Consider the following 18,539-nt stretch of genomic DNA (forward strand, 5'->3'; position numbering starts at 1 on the left):
CAGGGGGCACCCGGTGGACGTGCCCCGGGGTAAGAGCCGGCCGGGGCGGGCCGCAAGCGGGCAGCGCTCAGGCCGGGCTAAGCCGCTTACGCCCACAGCAGCTCGCTGGGCTTTAGGGTGATTAGGGAGGCGGTATTTCTGAGCTTACCGGCCGGTACCGTAACCTTCCCGGCTGTTTCTGCCCTTCAGTTGCAGGCTGTCCCTCGCGGCAGCTCCCTGCGCTTTACCGGTGCTGGTGACGAGTCCCCCAGCGGGAGCCCCTGCCCGCGCTTCACGGGGGGACCGGAGCGGCGCTGGCAGGGCCCTGCGGTGCCACGGCGAGGCTCTGACATCTGCAAGCCTCTCCCTTCCCCAGAGGGAGCCCGTCCTCGGGGCTGGGGCCCAGCTGTCTCCCTAGAGAGGGTGCGGTGCAGGGCCGGGAGGAGCAGGGGCCCCACCTGCCCCCCTTCACCTCCCCAGCCGCCCTCCGGGCACGCCAGCAGCAAGGCTGCCTCTGGAGAAGGGGCCAGGGGCTGGTGTTTCCGCTGTCTGAAGGAGATGTGTGGTGATACAGCAAAGGGTATTGCGATAAATGCCCACCGTAGCTCCATACGCTCCTGAGGCACAGAAAGTCTGAGCTAAAGCTTTCCACAGGGCGATTCAAAAGATTTTTCTAACTTAGAGAAGAGGCTGTAGTAGTAGTGGATTGACCTATTTATACTAAAAAGGACTGATGCGAGTTTTCAGTCTTAACTAAAAATTAAATTTGACTACCTGCAAAAGCATTTGCCTTAAGAATCTCTCCTCACTGTAGCTATCCGAGAGGTTAGTTCCTTAAAGAAAGATGGTTGAATTGAAAGATGGCACAGAGTAAACAAGTAAAAGGATCAACTTTGCTTTTTGACAGTAAGCCTCCCAGGCTTCTCTTATGAAGAAATTGTTTATTTTCAATTTTAAGAAAGACCAAAGAATCTGAAAGACTGTAACAAGTCAGATAACTCATAACAAGCAGCAGAGAGCAATTGCAGGCTTAGCTCATTCAGCAGCTTTAACGCATCTGCACTGTCCTGCATAGAGAAGTAGAGAGGGATCTTTAGCATCTCTACTGTTCAGATAAATCACCTTCTAAAAGGACGGAAAAGCGGCAAAACCTTGAACAAGACACCACTAGACACTACCAAAATGAAGTGACTTATTTAAAAACTTTTTCTGTATTCCAACACAGCAAAGAGGGTACAACCTCCTTTTCAAGTAATGCCTAGAAGTCTAACCTTATCTTTCTAACATTTTGACAATGAAAATCAGCACCCTGTCAGGTACTAAAAGAAGGGTAAGGTCAGTCTGAACAGCGTTCTCTGGCTTGCCTTGTTCTCACGGCCTGTTTGGGAGGGGTTTTTGGATGCCCTGTGCCGGCAGTGCCATCCCACGGTTCCAATACGCACTCCAGCAGCCACGGGTGTGTGTCTGTGACCAGTGCATCAACTCTGACAGCTTCTGTATAAATCCCTTTGTAAAGATTTGCCTCTTTCACAATAACTACCTACAGTAGCAACTGTAATCACAATTTTGAAATTTAATTAAACCAAGCCTTTACCTAGCTACGCTGCTGCAACTCATCTTGCCTTATTTTGTCACACCAGTATTCAAGTTTGGACTGACAGAAGACATATCAAGCAACTCAATTGCTTTTGGGCAATATAACCTAAGTATTGTCCAGGTTAAGATATTTATAATCCAAATGTTATACTGTCATGCCTGACAGGCATGGATTCATGAGCTGAAGAATAAAACCCCTGAAAGGACTTTAATTAGTTGTAATCCCTACCCTATGCATTAATGTGGAAGAAAAAACCCACACACAGTTATCAAGTAAGAAATTGAAAAATAGAGTTAACATTTCTAGAGTCCTAAAATGTTTCCTAATTCTTGAGTATTGTGTGGAAAATTCAGTGCTGAAGCCTAATCTACTTTTGTTTTTCTCTCAGCCTCCAAAGAGATCAATTTTACACGTCAGTTATTACTTATATTCTAAATGTTTCCCAATGACTTTTTAAAAGAATGTTTAAAATTAACTAAAGTGTAGCTTTCTCCCCTTTATTAAAAGGTTCTTTACCATTCCAAATAGTCTTAAAGCTAAAACCCCTGCACTGGATGCCAGAAGATGTAGGCTTGATTCCTAGCTCAGCTACAGATTTACTGAGTGACTTAGGCCAAGTTAATTCTCCTCAAATTCTTCTCTTCTCTGAAACATGGATGATACTCTCTCCCCACATCATCCTGCCTTTTCCACTTAAGATACTGAGGCACTTAAAACACTCAAGAGAAGGGCTCCTATTTCAGTTGAAACTTTAGTCCTTTTCATGCATGTCTGATATACACCATGAGGTAGTATGAAAGTTTGGATGTGAATTTCTGCCAAACACTATACATAAAAATTAAGTTTCTAATCCTCTATCAAAGTACACAAATGCCTATATTACTTTCAACTTTGAAAACCAAGGGACTAACTCTTTTAGAAGAGAGGCTTTCCATTCTAAGACTAACGTTATATCCAGAGCTTCCAAGCCTGTGTTACGGATCAACTTCTAAGCAGAATTTATTTATGAACTGCAGCTAGAATTGATGTCAAGGCAACCATAGTTGCAAATACCCCTAATCCAACCACATTTAAATGACAAAACTGTAGGAGAACAGAAGTACTAGAATATGCTAGTATTATATATGCAAGTATAATATATTTGCTCCTTCTATCCATTTGAGCTTGGCTGGGAAGTGTAACGATTAATACAGACTGAATGATGGCTAGTGTCACTACATCTAGAAACAGAGGATAGGTTCGCCATTTAATGTCTTACAAAATGTGAGAATCATTCAGAAAGCCAGAGCACATTTCAATTCCATCTCAGTATTGGTAAGCGAGCACACAGGTGCTTAGAGTTCTTCAATAATGGTCAAACATTAACACGCTCCTTCACATAATGATCCGCCACCAAAATGTGAGAGCTCAGACCAGAGGTGATGACACGTTAGACCATACTCTGAGCCCTTCTTGTTCCAAAGGGCAAGACAACAGACAGCGGCAAACGTAAGAAGCATGCAAAACACACGGTGCCTCTATTAGTCCAATAAAGTTGGTATGTTCCATTTAATCTTTACTAGTGCTTTATGGTAACTATGACTATTTGAGAACATTGAACCACTGTATTTCTTTCTGCCAGGTATAATGGAACCTGACAAACACATACGATGAAGCTTGCTTTGCTCTACTCCCACCTTTATATAAGTTTTGTTTCAATTTTGCTAGAATGTTAATGTTCACTCTAAGTCAACAGTCTTCTGCCCCTTCCAAACTGAAATAAAACCTTTCATCTGGTATCTTGGTATCTGATCAGACAGCACATACCTATGAAACTACTGCGCAACAAAAAGAAATCATGTTAAATTGACACAAATCTATGTTCCCATTTCTTTGTTAAACAATCACGTCTTCTTAAGGTACAGTTCTTCAGTGAAGTATACATTGAGGAATTTTAAGTTTCCTCATATTTATTTAACTTAACAGGACACTTTTCTCCTCCCTCATCTATAGCTTCAGCACTTTTATTTTAAAGGAAGTATAAACATCTATTTACACTAAATAGGTATAATATGTAGAATTAACTGGTACACAACTATGTAATAATTTAGGATGTAAGGAGCCCCTGGAGAACTGTAATCTAACCCCTTGTTAAAAGCAGGGCTAGTTTCAAAGTTAGGTTGCTAACTTTCAGGTTGCTCAGGGCCTCATCCAGCTGACTTTTAAATTTTTCCAAGGACAGAGGCTCCATAACAGCTCTGGGCCCCTGTCCCAGTGGTTGATCACTCACACTGTGATTGTTTTGTTTTTTTTTTTAAGGGGTTGTTTTTTTTTTTTTCAATACCTAATCAGAATTTTCTTTTTTTTTTTTAAGGGGTTGGGTTTTTTTTCAATACCTAATCAGAATTTTCTATGTGGCAATTTCTGCCTCTCACACCTATGCACTGTGCACCTCTAAAGAGTCTCAGTCTTCTCCAGCTGCCTCTCACCCTATCACCATGCACCTCTAAAGAGTCTCAGTCTTCTCCACATCCCTCCACTACGTAGTGGAAACTGCACTTCGATCCAACTCCACACCCTGCCTTCACTTTCTCCCTTCCAGCCTGAACACATCGAGATCTCCCAGCCCCTTCTGCACTTCATCCTGCCCTAACCAGCTGGGTGGCCCTCCACCGAAGTATCTTGAGTTCATCAGTGCCATTGCTGTACCATGAAACCCCAAACCAGGCACAGCATGCGAAATGCAGCTTCACGAGCACCGAACAGAACGGTCACCTCCCTTGACTGGCTGGCTGCAGTCTTGATGATACAGCCCAGTGCGTGTTCTGTTCTGTGAAGTCTCCTTCTGAAGCTACAAACAAGAGTTGCTGTTCTCTCCTACGTCTTAATGAAAACATTTGTTTGCCTTTTATTTTGAAATCTTCCCCTCCTGTGAGGTCTTACTAGAAGGGCTTGTATTAAAAAAAATAATAATAATTGTGCATTCACTTAAGACCCAGAACTCCACTTCACCTATACAGAAGCTGGATCACCACAGCATCACAGCTGGAAGGCACTCTCCATCAGTTTCAGTTATAACACTCCCAGAGATTGCAACTAGCAGCGAACCACAGAGAAAAGCGGTGTGGTAGCTGGGTAGCAGTAACTGCCGAGCTAGCCAGGACACTCAGCTAACATCCCAGCCTGCCTGCACTGCACCAGCGGCTCAGGCACTGCGGCTTCTGAGTGACGACACAGGCCTCACACCCGACATATGTCCTGACTAACGAGTAGCACCAAAATGTGCGTAATATCAAACGCTAAAGTAAAATATTAGACATAAAACATCTTTTGGAAATAACAAAGTTTCCACAGTACTGTTTCCTTGAACCTGTGAACAAGAGCAGCCAACTCAATTTCCTCCTTCATGTGGATACACATTAATCCAACATGAAAGAGTTGCTAGAATTGGCAACATCTGCACAGAGCCAGAAAACTGCGCACCACCAAAAGCTTTCCATAGATGCTTGTATAATTGCAATCTATGAGGAGTGAGACAGAGACAGAAGACAATTAACCTCTCCTATTAATATTGAAGAGCAAACTAAACTTGTTACAAAAACAAGGTCCCCAGACCTATTTCTAATTGGAAATGTGGTATTTTGTTGCAGACATGGCAGAGCCAATTCAGCAGCTGACTAGAAATAACAATCCCCAGGAGAGACAGACCATCCCATTTACTCTGATCCAGCGCAAAGAAAAGGTACCGTTTCCCTTCCCAGTTGAGGTTTTAACCATGTTTTCAGTATTCATACCTAGCTTCCAAAAATATGTTTCTTTACAAAGTTATTTTAACCGTTTAGGATTTTTAACATCATAAGTGCAAAGCATTGTAACTGGATAACTACATTTCATTTTTAACATCTTGCCACTTTTACATGTGTGAATTTTTCTTTTTCGTAAGGTAGAAACTGGCAGGAATGTCAGAAGATGCCCAGGAATTACAGTCTTTGTGACATTTTATAATGAATTTAACAAAAACTCCTCACATTTTGACATTTGAAATAAAAATGCCTATTTTCTTCATTTAAATCAATGCATTTGCTTCTTTACACAAACTTGTTAATAAAACCTTAGCAAAGAATACTTGAAATATTAACAGCTGAATTTAAAACCAAACGTACTTTTGTATCATGGGTCATTATCAAACAAAGCAGCAATTTGCAAATCCATCTTATCAAAACCATCTTATCCTCTAATGAAATATTGAAATTGATGTCCAGCAAATTGTTTACAGCTCAGGACATGTGCAAACAAGTCTCTACCTTAAATACATGACAAATCAAGAAAATCTTTACTAACCACGTATGAAGAATTCTTGTCACGTTTCTTTTAAATAGATCTATATAATTTATATTTAAAAATGTCACAATTTGATTGAGTGTATTTCATCTAAACAGTTTGGGACTCCTGACTATTTATGTTGTAAATGAATGCTTGAAAGCCATTTCTCAGTACTACTGTAATAACTGCAGATAAAAAATAAGGTTATTCAGTGTTAATTGCAACTGTTTAATACTGCAAGTCCAAAAGATGACAGTTCCTTATTTTAAAGGTGAACTACCTAGAAGTCTGCTGAAACAAATTTTGGTCCAAGATCAGCAGCATATCCCTTCTTGTTTTATATGAAGAAGGATTGAAATTCACATGTTCCTTTCAAGGTCATTTCACTGACAGTTGAAATAAAGATGCAACTATTCTTGTACTCAAGTAAGATGCATACACTGCATTGGTTTTGGATATCTACTTATTATATACCAGCTTGGACCTTGAAATGAAGTGCATGTGAACTAAGTATTAAACAGAATGAGCTTAAGGTATAGCTGACACTGAAACTTAAAATCATTCCTCATGCTGGCCGTTCTCCTGGTCATACACCTACAGAAGTTGATTTCTTGGTGCTGTAAGTAAAGCACTGAAATATTGTTTGACTTTTATTCGTTTGCTCGGGTTTTTTAGATGATTAACATAAAGTACAAAATTATTATCTTACTGTGTTTGCAGCTTGGAGATCTGCTTTACGAAAAACGTCAGTATGGAAAAGCCAAATGGGCTTGTATAAAAATTAAGGAAAAACAGTATGAACAGAGCATATGCCTTGGATTCATGAAGCTTATGAGGTACATTTGTGAGCAGAATTCCTCAGGTAATTGGTACCGCAATTCTACATTAAAGTTAAAACATTGTATTTATGCACTAGCTCCTCCTAATTGGTCAGGTACTTTTATTAGCTTTTCCCAAATACACCACGCTGTCTATAGGGACATTTTCCTGCAATACAGCCTTTCCAGCAGAGTCTAAACCAAAGTGCTGCTCCTTCTGCATACGTGCTAGAAGAGAACACCTGCGGGAAGCCATCCCTCTTTCCAGGGACATTGTGACCATTACAACTGCCTGGGAATTGACACTGGCTATTTTTGTAGGCTGTCAGCTATAAACTAGGCTTTTGCTACAGAATTTTAGTGGTTTCATTTTCACAGCAGTACTGAAATCGCATATTCTAAGAACCTATTCAGAGTGTAATGCCGAAAGAGACCATAACGTTTTGCCTCCTTCATTTTAGTTTATGATACTTAAATTGTGCGTGTCTGAACGGACACCAAAAATTTGTGTGGTTGAAGCGTATTTTCCAGAAAGATAATCCAGTTTTAACTCAAGTACTTTAAAATAACGGCCCACCATGTCCTTGATAGCTTGTGCCTGCATGAAAAATGTGTACCTAGTTTCCAATCCAATTTAATCTGGTTTCAGCTTCCAGCCATCAGTTCTCATTTTTTTCATTCTCCAGTTGATTAAAAAGTTTTGCAGTGCCCAGTGTTTTGTTCTGTAATAGTACATGAGTTGTACTCAAGTCAACCCTTAATTTTCTTTCCAAGAAACTAAAAACATTGAGCACGAAAGCATTTCCTTAATCAGGTATTTTCCCCACTCTCCCCATTCTTTTAACACTTTAACATGGTTTAAAAGTAATTTTGGCTCCAGAACAGTGCAGTTTTGTTCTCAAACTGTGTACAGAAGCAAAGTTCCTAGTCATCACTGCTACCTGCACAGTCAAAAGTGTCAACCTTTTCCTATAGCATTGCAAAAACACAGCAACATTTTTGATAACAGCAAACCCTAAATTAATTCACAATGCAGCCCCCTTATCTTGCCTACATTCTTTGTTCCCAAATATTTAAAACGTGACACAAGGGCAGTTTACAAGATAAACACAACCCTCCTAAGAGGGCAAAAGGAGTTAAGTCAAACTCCTTGCCCTACATGAAGATAGGGGAGCTCACCGAATACTACATTTTAGACACACAGGCACACATATTTGCACATGTAGGTTTTTTTATATATACACACACACAAACTACAAGGCATAAAGGCATAGTAAAATGCTACTTCCAACTTGGAATATACAACCCCGTTTTCTAAAACATCCTACTGAACTCCTTTTAGTAACAAAACTCTGCTCTGTGGTACTCACTTTATGTTATTCAGTATGAGTTCAGAAGTCAAGCACAGTATGTAGACCTTCTTTTGTATTTTCTAAAAAGTCATGTCTGTCTCCTCAGGACTGTACTTGGGGATAACAATACCCATTGTGACCATAGTCCATACAAATGAATCTCAATCGGAGATGACACAGTCAGTGACAGTAGCGTACTACTTGCCTGAAATGCTGCAGGACGAGCCACCTCATCCTTTTGACTCTGACATAATCATTGAAGAATGGCCTTCTACTATTGTTTATAGTAGGTAAGAAACATTTTAATTTTGTTCTAGTTAAAACCGTAAAAAGATGCAGTTTTCAATTTGGGCATGTTACATCTTTTAAATCAAGTTCTAAAAGCTAACAAACAGTAAAACTTGATTTTTAGTAACTGTTAAAAGCTGCCTGCATTATGATATTCAGGAAACAATGGTTACCAGCTTACTTGGGAAAATGATACATCTGTAAATGTGAGATACAATAGCATCTCAAAACACAGACTATTCTGTGTAGCTGGGAACAAAGCATCTGACGTATCACTGGAAATGTTAAGAAAAAACTGTTACGTGTTTGAGATCAATCACAGTCAGGTAGTATCATTTGCAAAACATGAATAAATAATTTAGAAGGAGGTTTTTCTAGGCTCTGGAAAAAACTGTGGTTTGTAAAAAGAACTTGATATGAAGTTGATTGTTACAGGAGCTTCAGAGGAATCACCAATGAAGACTCTATAATGAGAGAAATAAACCTGTTGGCGGAAATTCTGGAGAGTCCCGAGTTATGTTTGCAGGATACATTCATCATTGCAGGATATACAAATCCAGCTGCTGCCAATCGACACAATGAGATATGGTTCCTTCAAAGACCATAGCCTCCCATTTCTGATGCTTGTCAGTCACGAGAATCAGTTCTGATTTACTGGCAGAAACTTACAGGTGAATCACATGAGACTAGATGTCAAACCCTCAAAGATTTTAGAAATGTGGCTTTTAGCCAGTTTAGCAAGGCAATCACTCCAACTTAATAATCAGAGGTAACACCTGAAACAGTTTCCTATGTCAACTTCCACAGTTTTTACACAGTTTTTATGGAGATTTTTAACACTTAAAAAGTTAGTTCACTTTTTTTTTTTTTTTTTTTTTTTTTTTTTTTTTTTATAATAAAGGATTTTTTTTTTTTTTTTTTTTTTTTTTTTTTTACACGAGATAAGGGAGTGACAGAGATCTCCCCTCATCCACTTACTAGCATCTCTAGACTGCTTGTGGCTTGGGACGGTCCTAGGGGAGATCGTGGAGCCCCTGCCCTGGGCACCTAGAGCTGCACCAGCTACACAAAGACCCTGTTTGTGGCTTTCAGTGGGACACACATTAAAATCACCTCACACATGCAGGCTATGCTTCAGAAAAATAATGTTCAGGTCTTCATTTCTGAAGAGAACTACCAGATTTAGACCACTGGGATTAAACCAAGGAGTAAGACTAGGCCAATGCTGACTGCTTTTAATGTCATCATCTGTGGAGCAGAGATTCTTAATGCTTACCTCAAAAAGCATTCAACCAAAGTACTTTTAACCTTGAGAAGAGACCAAGAAGGCAGAACAGTCCTAATGCTCATTAAAGTCTTGACAGCAGAAGTTACAGGTTACCTTAATCACACACTCATAGCAATCCCATGACTATATGTGGCATTCCCAAATAGAAAGTGGTTACTCTTAAGTCTTCAGTTTTCTGAACACTTTCATCTTATAACTTTGCTGAATGTTAAAATACTGCAGCTGAAGTAATTTGTTCAGTACTTTTTACACTCTTCTGGCAGTACCACACTATTAATGTTAGAAATGACTCAAATATTTCACAGAATCACAGAAAAAAATTAAACTAGAAGTGACCTCTGGCAGTCACCTGGTCCATCCCTCTGCTGAAAGAAGGGCCAGCGTTGCTAGCAGAGCGGGCTGCTCAGGACCTCACACAGTTGGGTTTTGAGCATCTCCAGGGATGAGGAGCCCATAACCCCCCCTGGGCCCTGTTTCAGTATTTGACCTCCCTCACTGTGAGAATTCTTCTTCCTAGTATCTAATTTTCTGTGTTGCAGCTTCTTTCTTTTACCCTTCATCCATATGGTAATTCTTCAAGTAGACAACTGCTAGTCTAGCACGCTGTGACTGAAAGACAAGCTCACATAGTTCTACATGCATCAGAAAGTCTGCAAGCAGCACTCATGCTTTGCTACGTACTACAGTAAAAGAGCACCTACTGCACTTTAGAATCGGGGTGGCAAACAGTTTTGCGCTCAAATCACTTCTTAAATGTCTCCCCTTACAGATATGATGGTAGAGTTTAATCTTAATACTTAATAGAAGTAAATGTCTTCTTATACAAAATTTCACAAAGTATATCACTAGTGTTATTTATTGATTATAGGATTTAGGCTTTAAATAGAGCTTTTGTGTTCTTCAGTTACAACACACAAAACGGCAGCCAGAGCCAGTGTCTGCTAGCTTACAGTAGTGTTAATTGGCAAACAAAATGGATTTATGTAGTACCTCTGACTGAATATGCATACAGGTCTCAAGAACTTTAAGCCTCCCGGTTCCACAGGGCTCTCTGCTGCACAAAACTGACTTTACGCTTACCCTAAAACCTCTTGCTGAGCGGCAGGATCAGAGAGTGCCAGCTGGCCCTGGCTGACCGTGCTTAAGCGTGACTGATGTGCTCTCTGGTGGTTGCTGCCCAGAGAGATTACTGGGGGAGACAGCATGGAGGAGGGGGGGAAAAAAGGAAGCGGATTAAACTTCTTTTTCTTTCATTTTTATGGGATGGAAAAAAAAAAAAAACAAAAAAGCAATCCTCACTTTCTTCTGCTGAACGTCTGATATCCCTAGCTGTTCAGATATCCTGCACTAGTCCAGCACAGACATTTATATTGCCACAGACTGATTGGATGTTAAACTGATGGGGTGGGGGGGCACGGCAGAATCTCAAAAAATACTGTGCATTTGGGGTCTTTCTTATTCCAACCAGAAGGCTATCAAATCTGGTTTGCCAGGTGACAGCACAAATGCTTGTGCCAGTTGTGGCCACAACTAGGAACTGCTTTGTCTGATGTGCCAATTTAAATGCACGTCAAAGTATTTATTACTTAACAGAACAAGATGATGAAGATACCTGTCATGTATTTTATTCCTCTCAATTTGTTCAAGATACAGGATCACAGCCAGGGAAAAAAAATTCCGACTTATTTTTCAATATGTTGAATTGTTTCCTGTTTGATTTTTATTTATTTTGCTTTTTATTTAATTTTAACATTTCCTCAGATTGTTGGAAATGCCAGCCAGTATTAAAGTGAAAGCTAACAAATTAATGTAAAACAATAAAAAGTTTTTAAAAACTGAGTTGAGTAGAGGGCCCAGGGAGGCATTAAATAACAGGTTTAATTTTTCCCCCCCCCCCCCCCCCCCCAAGAATTTTATAAGAGCAAATAAAAACAATTTTCACCTTTAACAAGATTTTATGGCAAATTAACGAAGTTTCTGCAATTTGATTGCTCTTGCCAGTTATAGAAGTTATTTTAATGCTTTGGCACAACAAACGTCAAATAACTATTGGAAGTAGTTAAACCCTCTCACCATAAAGTACCGGTTTGTACATACTTTACTTTTTAAACAGCTATTGCAAAAAGCATTTGCTATATCTTATGTCTCTTTCCATAGGCAACCTTCACCTAAATACTTCTGTGACTCAGCTACTTGTGGGTGTGTTATAGAAACATTCTTGTTACTGAAACATAAAAATAAGGTATTTATCTGAATGTGCTGATATCCTAACTGCAGCGAAGTGTTCAGTGTTGTTTTATATAAAACTGTGAATTCCAAGATAGTATTTATTTTGACTTATGTTAGACGGCTTCTGCTGCTGAGAAAGAACCAATTAATCTCAAGTTTGAAGATACACTTTATGGCTATGGAACACTGTACCAACTTCTGTAAATGGCTCTCACAAGCATGGGCACAAAGAATTGCGTTTTTTCACTGACACACAATAAAGTTTACTTTATAGTTACACTAGTGAATGCCAAGGAAATGTTACTATTACTGAAATATAACATTTTAGAAGGTTTGAAAACATCACGTCAAGTGTGATTACCTAACTCCTGTTATTGGAATGGTTATTTTATTATCCAATTGTGGCTCTACTTTGTAAGCCATTAATGAATGGATTTTCATTTTTAATTTGAAGTTATTAGATTTCCACTATTCAAAGGAAATAATAAAACAGAATTCACCCATATTTTTGAAAGATTAAATGATGTAGCCTTAACAGATAAATGTTGTCCTGCATACTGTGTATTTTTCGAACAAGCATTAGTGCCTAAGAAGTTTATTCCAGCTATTGTGATACTCAGGGTCTTGCTTATTGTAGGTATACAAATATAAACATAATTTTTTCCAGCATTGTTGTGTTGTGCTGTTTTACACTGTCCTTCATTTTCACTGAAATGTCATCTTATTTACTGTTACTGTTTGTCAAAATTAAAGATAATGATTTTATTGTGCAGAGTACACCTGGCTTTCATTTCTGTAACAGACCTACAAGTCCTTTTGCTATCCTTCCTTTGAATGGAAACAGCAGAAATCACACGTTACTATTGTGATTTTACAAAAGTCATTTAAGCCCCAAATTTGAAATGGTTGCTCTAAGACCCAAAAACCTTAAATAACTTTCAAAAAACATACATTCTTTGAAATAAACACATACATTTAGAGCTATGCGTCTCCATGCTGCAGCCAGTGGGTCTGCTAGCAAACTCCCTCCTCCTCACTGCAGAAGCCATCTGCAACCCCATTTTTGTCAAGCATCCAGCACAGTCTCCCACAATTCTTACTGCAGCACAGACTGGGGTAGGACTGGTTTCAGAATCAAACTGTAGAGAAGCAGTTCTTAACAAAGAGTGACGTATGTAAACTCCAGTAACTCTCCTAAATCCTGACGCCATTCAGAACATACTTCACGACTGATTCTTTTGGCAGGTGACAAGGATAACGCAACATGTGCTTGTTGCTTCTGTGGCTGCACTCACAAATCTATCCTGATCTCAAACCGCTCAGAAACCAAAACACAGGAGCACGGTAAACAGTGTAATTTAACTTCAGGGCATGGCCGAGGTCCATCACTGTGCTGCAGAAAACTGCACAACTACAGAAATACCTCTGCAGAAACTGAGGTACAGGAGCCACTTTTGAAAGTGCTGAGGTCTCCAAGACTAAGGCTTGGCTTGCCCACGAATGCTGGAAAAGGCTGGGGCACCATCCTTTCACACCCTCTGTGTTGTTACAGTGGGTACAAGTCCTGTTTTCTAAGTAAAGCAGTAGCAATACAAATGCAAATACCAGATCAAAGAAAGGAAATAGAAACCAGTGAAGCCACAGTGACAGTTTAGTCAAGGTTTGTCTATACTCCTCAATTACATCAGATTAGCCAAACCTATGTGCTTATTTCAGCTTAAATCTCAAGTAAAACACCTTAGATTAAATCCCTGCACTCAATACGAGCATTCAGACACCTGTAGTGATGCAAACCTATTTTTATAATTCTTGCTAGCTTATCAGTGGAACTTCCTCATTTAAATACACTCTCAGGTTACTGGTTTGAAAACAGCTGATCTAATTCAATCTAGAAAATGAACAAACAAGTTTGCCTTCCAATGGTCTTCACATATGCTACACCAAAATCATTAAACTTTAGCTAAAAACATACTCTAAGGACAACAGTCTGATACTAACTTAACCCTAATTTTTTTTTTTAATGTCTCTTACCAAAAAAGTAACATAGATTTTGAACTTTTCAAAGCGGTACCTTATGTAATACCGTTTGTCTACTAGTACCTTACTGAGAAGACACAGACCATTAAGCCATCATTGACTGGCTAACAGTTCTGGTCCCTGCTAGTCTGTCCTATATTTGGACATTACTTACTGGTAAGAAAGAAAAGAAAAAAGCTCAAGAGAAAAATTAAAAGAAAAACAAAAACAAACAAACAAAAAAACCCAAACAAAAAACCCCAAGGAGAACTAAGTACACTTACAGATGATTTAAAGCTCTAAAGAACATTCTTAATCAGAGAAAATGTTTTCATCAATATACAGTTTTCATAAGTCTGGAAATAACCTCGACAACACAAGCATCACCATTCTCAACACCTTAATACCACTAAATTCAGAAGCCTTCAGTTTAGGTCTCACGTAAATTTTGCAAGGACTCCTGAAAGAGGATGAGAAAACTAATTCAATTGTAAGTTTTCCACCAAAGCTTTTTAAGTTATTGCAAGGTAACAGGTATCATTGGTGCAAAGTGAAACAGCAGCAGCTGTAGTTGAAACCATGTTTTTTTCTTTGCCTTGTACTCAAAGGCAAAGTTAATTGCATAGGAAAGCGTTACCTTTATAAGTTATTGCTAGTCTAGACAGAGCTGTTAAAATAGGAAGGGAGATTATTCATTTAGTGACACCGTCCATTTAACAATAAAGAAATGCAACAACTCACCCGGATGTAAGCATTCTGAATTTCTACCAATTCCTCTCCAAGTGAAACAACAATTTTTTCCACTTGTCGCTCATGAGAATAAGGCTGAATTTCTGGAGAATCTTCAGCACATAGCTCTATCTGAGCAATGAGTAAGTTTGAAATAACTTGCTGCACAGCCTGTTTGAGAAGCCACAAAAAAGACCATATTTGCTTGTTAACACTCCAACAATGCAAGTCAATATCACATGGAAGTAACTAGTTCCATATTTTAACAGGCCTTGAATATAATTGTAAGGTAAATGTACCTACTACCTATAAATGAAAAACAAAAGACTCTCCACTTAAAGATCTCAAGTAGTATACAAAGAGTCAATATGGCAAGTTCACGAATGCAAAAAGCATGCAATTGCACGAGGGCTGAAGTGACAGAAGTCTCCCTTTGGCTTTAGATGTACCATGAAATACTTGATGAGAAGTAACCCGGAGCTAGGAGCTTAAACTGAATTTAGCTGTCCATCTGCCATAGACTGAAAGCCTAAGCCTTACTTACATTTACCCAATACACTACCCTGAACAGAATACGAAAGCCATTTTGCATTGAGAGTATATTCTTTTTGGTTCAAGTAGGCTTGTATTCTCAAAAACCAAAAGGTATTACTTCCTTTTAGAAAGGTCAGGAAATAAATAATACAAAGTCTATACCATGAAAAAGACAAACCCTCAACAACTAACGGACTGTAAAGAGATTCAGTTTTTATGTGGAAATCTAAATAGACTTCAGTATCCTGCATGGTGTTCAAACTGTATCAAACGGTATTAAACATAGCTTCTACTGAAACTTTATTATTCCAACCATGCAAGTAGATTTGACTCACCTTTGTATCACTGCCTGGTGTGGCACTTAGGGCTAAGATCCGAAATTGATTTGTATATTTGCTTAGTTCCCTTACAACCTAAGAACAGGAAAGGTTCCATTAATATCCTTAAAGGAGATTATTTGCTTGTGCAAACTATATTGATGAAAATATCCACTAAGTAGAAAAAGCTTAACTAAATATTCTAAAAAGAGTATATCTAAGTTCAAATGGGAACCAGGAAGTCTTCAGTTATAACCATTTTATCCAAGAACACTTAATCCTGATTAAGTATATTATCCCAGTCCCATTCAGCAGAACCACATTGGTAAATTAGGAAATGATTTTTCACTTGGTTTAACAAAAAGATTAACAGCACACTACTCAAGCAAGCTGCCAAAAAGTAAGTTTGAAGAACCACTCTAAAAAAAGTAAATCATAGATGATTAGTCCCGTGAAATCTGAAGAGAAATTAGATGACAACCACCATGCCAACCAGCATTCAGTTGAGTCTCACTTAAAAATGTTGCATTAGCAATTGGGAAAATGGCTGAATATTCTTTAGACCTCCCAGGTTCCCATTCTACAGCCCTCCCTAAGACCAAAACTGAGACAAGTACAATAGTTGCTGAACATCCAAGCAACAACCAAATTGGCTCCCTACTTCATTTTCCCACAGAGCCGAACTCTGCCAGTGCTATCAGTGAACACCATGCCTTCTAACGAACCACCTTGCGCTGCACACGGAGAGGAAAAAACAACAAAAATTACAAATAATATAACATAACATAAAAGCTACAGAGAATAAGTGAATGGAGAATAAAGAGGAATTAAATTTGTGCTGATAGTTCTACTGAAAATCATGCAAAGGTATAGCTAAAACAGAGAACGAAGCCTGACAATTTCACAGCCATGGGGATTGACAAGGGGTGAGGGAAGAGATTTTTCTCAGCTATAGCTAAGACGACTGAAAAGCTAATGAATACAAGTCTTGGCTCTATGTTACAGAGTGATTTGCATAACAGTAAAATATTTTAAGAAAATATTTTTATACAGTATTTTGAAATAAAATAACCTATAAGCTTAAATTCTTTGAAAATGAAGTTGCTATAGTTCTGAAAAATGATAGAAGAAAACTGCAACACTGGCAAACCAACATGCAGTTTTAACTTGGCAAGCTACCATCTCTTTTCCAGCATGCCAAGTTAGACAAGCACTAAAAAACACCTACTTTCCTCTAAAGAGGCCTAGTAAGCAACTAGACACAACTCCATGTACATTCAGTCAATTTCTCCAGTATATAAAACTGGAACTGTCTTTTAGGTCACATACTGCTATGAGGAGATTAAGCCAAGATAACGCAACACACTCTTTGCTAATCAAGACAAAATCCAATTTTAAAAAGAAATCTTGAACTCATTTTACTATGATATAGAACTTTACAAAAAAAGCCCACATTTTTTTTCTGAAAAAAATACCTCCCCCCATTTAAGAGCTCTTCCAACACAGCACAAACACACCAGAGTACACCTGCAAATACAAACACACCTGAAAGAAGCAGCATAGTGACTTACTTTTTTAAATTGCCCCAGTCAAAAAACTATTTTGAAGCAAAAATTAAAATTTTATTCAGACATTAAAAAAAGTCCCATCTCACCTTACCAAGTTTTAATGCAGGTTTTACTTAAAAACAAGGCACTGGCGATGTAGAGGACCTCTTTCAAACAAAGCTAAGGACCTAAAGGACAATCTCCCTACAGCAATGATGACAGTGACACTTTATGGAGATCCTGTAAGTAATTTCAGGGGTTTTTGGTAATCGCGAGACAAGAGTGGGGTGACTCCAGCATTACCTGACAGTAGGCGTGATTTCCAAGGGCTTTGTGGGCTTCATCAATAACCAAACATTTAATCTCTACAGCAGGACATGTCCCACGAGAAAGATCGTTCACCATTATTTGAGGTGTAAGGAAAAAGACTCTCTTGGTAGTCCACAGTTCCCTCCGACTGAGGGCTTGGGTTCCCCCTGAAAATTAAAGAAATAACATTACTGTTCTGCTGAGAACAGACCACGACCCATGACCTGAGAGTGACGGCAGAAGGCTGATGGGGCTGGCAGACACATGTCGGCTTTGGGAAACAAGTGCCTTTTAAAATAGCACGCACCTTGATGCTACTCCCATTTTCAGGAAAAAAAAAATGAATGCAATGACGAGGAAGACTTTTTGCATCAAACCAGTAAATCCAGAACCGCGGAAAACAAGGTTAGAAAGATCAAGATGCCCCCTAGCCTCCCGCAGCCCTATACCTAATCCACACCATCTCTGACAAAGGTTTGCGCTTAAAACCAGGTTATGGATTCAGTCATTAAGGCTATTACTTCAGTAAGCAATAAACTGCAGTTCATGGGGTTTGTAAAAACTTTTTAAAAAAAAAAAAGAAAAAAAGCCATTATTCTCTGGCTTAAGTTTCATACAGGGCATATTTTCTGTGCAGACATTTACACCTCTGTGCAGAAACCCCAAGGCTCTGTGAACCACAGGGCTGCACCCCAGAGCACCAGAAAACACGGTCCAGTGCTTCATCACCCTTATATTGGTGACCTGGGGTTTAAACTATTGCAAAACCTAAAATTAACCCCTGGAAAATCTTCTTGTCCTAAAAAAAGACGCAGCCTCGATGTTTGCGGCTCCTCCGAGGAGACCCCCGAGCACGATGCGCCCTGGAGCAGAGCCGGCCCCGTCCCCGCCGCCGCCCTACCTGTCATCTCGGCCATGTGCCGGGACGGGATCCCCATAACGCGGGCGCAGGCCTCCATCTGCTGAGCCACCAACGGCTTGGTCGGGGCGAGGAAGAGCACCTTGCCGGAGGGGAACCAGCGGTAGAAGTTGTACATGACGACGGCGGCCACGAAGGTCTTACCCAGCCCGGTGGGCAGGCAGACCAGCGTGTTACCCAGCAAGGCGGCGCGGGCCATGCGCACCTGATAACCGCGCACCGGGTAGTTAGTGGGGTAGATCCAAACGGACCCCGCCGCCGCGCAGAAACCCGCCACCGGGCGCGGGTCCGCCGCCCCCCGGCCAAGCACGCGGC

General features: G+C 39.7%; 2 protein-coding genes across 2 annotated transcripts in view; one reads left to right on the plus strand and one right to left on the minus strand.

The window, feature by feature from the left end:
- The window catches only part of FANCM (Fanconi anemia complementation group M), a gene marked incomplete at its 5' end in the record, with an annotated part of 78,661 nt that extends 60,130 nt beyond the window's left edge, over nt 1–18,531 (minus strand). Inside the window, 4 exons of the mRNA XM_019474785.1 lie at nt 14,611–14,769; nt 15,468–15,545; nt 17,300–17,472; nt 18,207–18,531. Coding sequence (XP_019330330.1) covers nt 14,611–14,769; nt 15,468–15,545; nt 17,300–17,472; nt 18,207–18,531 — 735 coding nt within the window. The remainder of the gene's footprint in view (nt 1–14,610; nt 14,770–15,467; nt 15,546–17,299; nt 17,473–18,206) is intronic.
- On the plus strand, nt 11–8,943 carry LOC103907644 (heme-binding protein 2). Its single transcript, XM_009289861.1, has 5 exons — nt 11–29; nt 5,206–5,297; nt 6,599–6,740; nt 8,155–8,338; nt 8,772–8,943. The coding sequence occupies exons 2-5, from the start codon at nt 5,208–5,210 to the stop codon at nt 8,941–8,943; spliced, it is 588 nt and encodes a 195-aa protein (XP_009288136.1). The 5' UTR covers nt 11–29; nt 5,206–5,207.
- Nucleotides 18,532–18,539: the final 8 nt, after the last annotated feature.

Source organism: Aptenodytes forsteri, unplaced genomic scaffold, assembly GCF_000699145.1.
Source record: "Aptenodytes forsteri isolate BGI_AS27 unplaced genomic scaffold, ASM69914v1 Scaffold76, whole genome shotgun sequence".
Lineage (NCBI taxonomy): Eukaryota > Metazoa > Chordata > Aves > Sphenisciformes > Spheniscidae > Aptenodytes > Aptenodytes forsteri.

Coding starts and splice junctions, on each gene's coding strand:
- LOC103907644 (XM_009289861.1), top strand. CDS start 5,208: ATGGCAGAGCCAATTCAGCAGCTGACTAGAAATAACAATCCCCAGGAG. Junction 5,298..6,598: donor TGATCCAGCGCAAAGAAAAG/GTACCGTTTCCC, acceptor CTGTGTTTGCAG/CTTGGAGATCTGCTTTACGA. Junction 6,741..8,154: donor TTGTGAGCAGAATTCCTCAG/GTAATTGGTACC, acceptor CTGTCTCCTCAG/GACTGTACTTGGGGATAACA.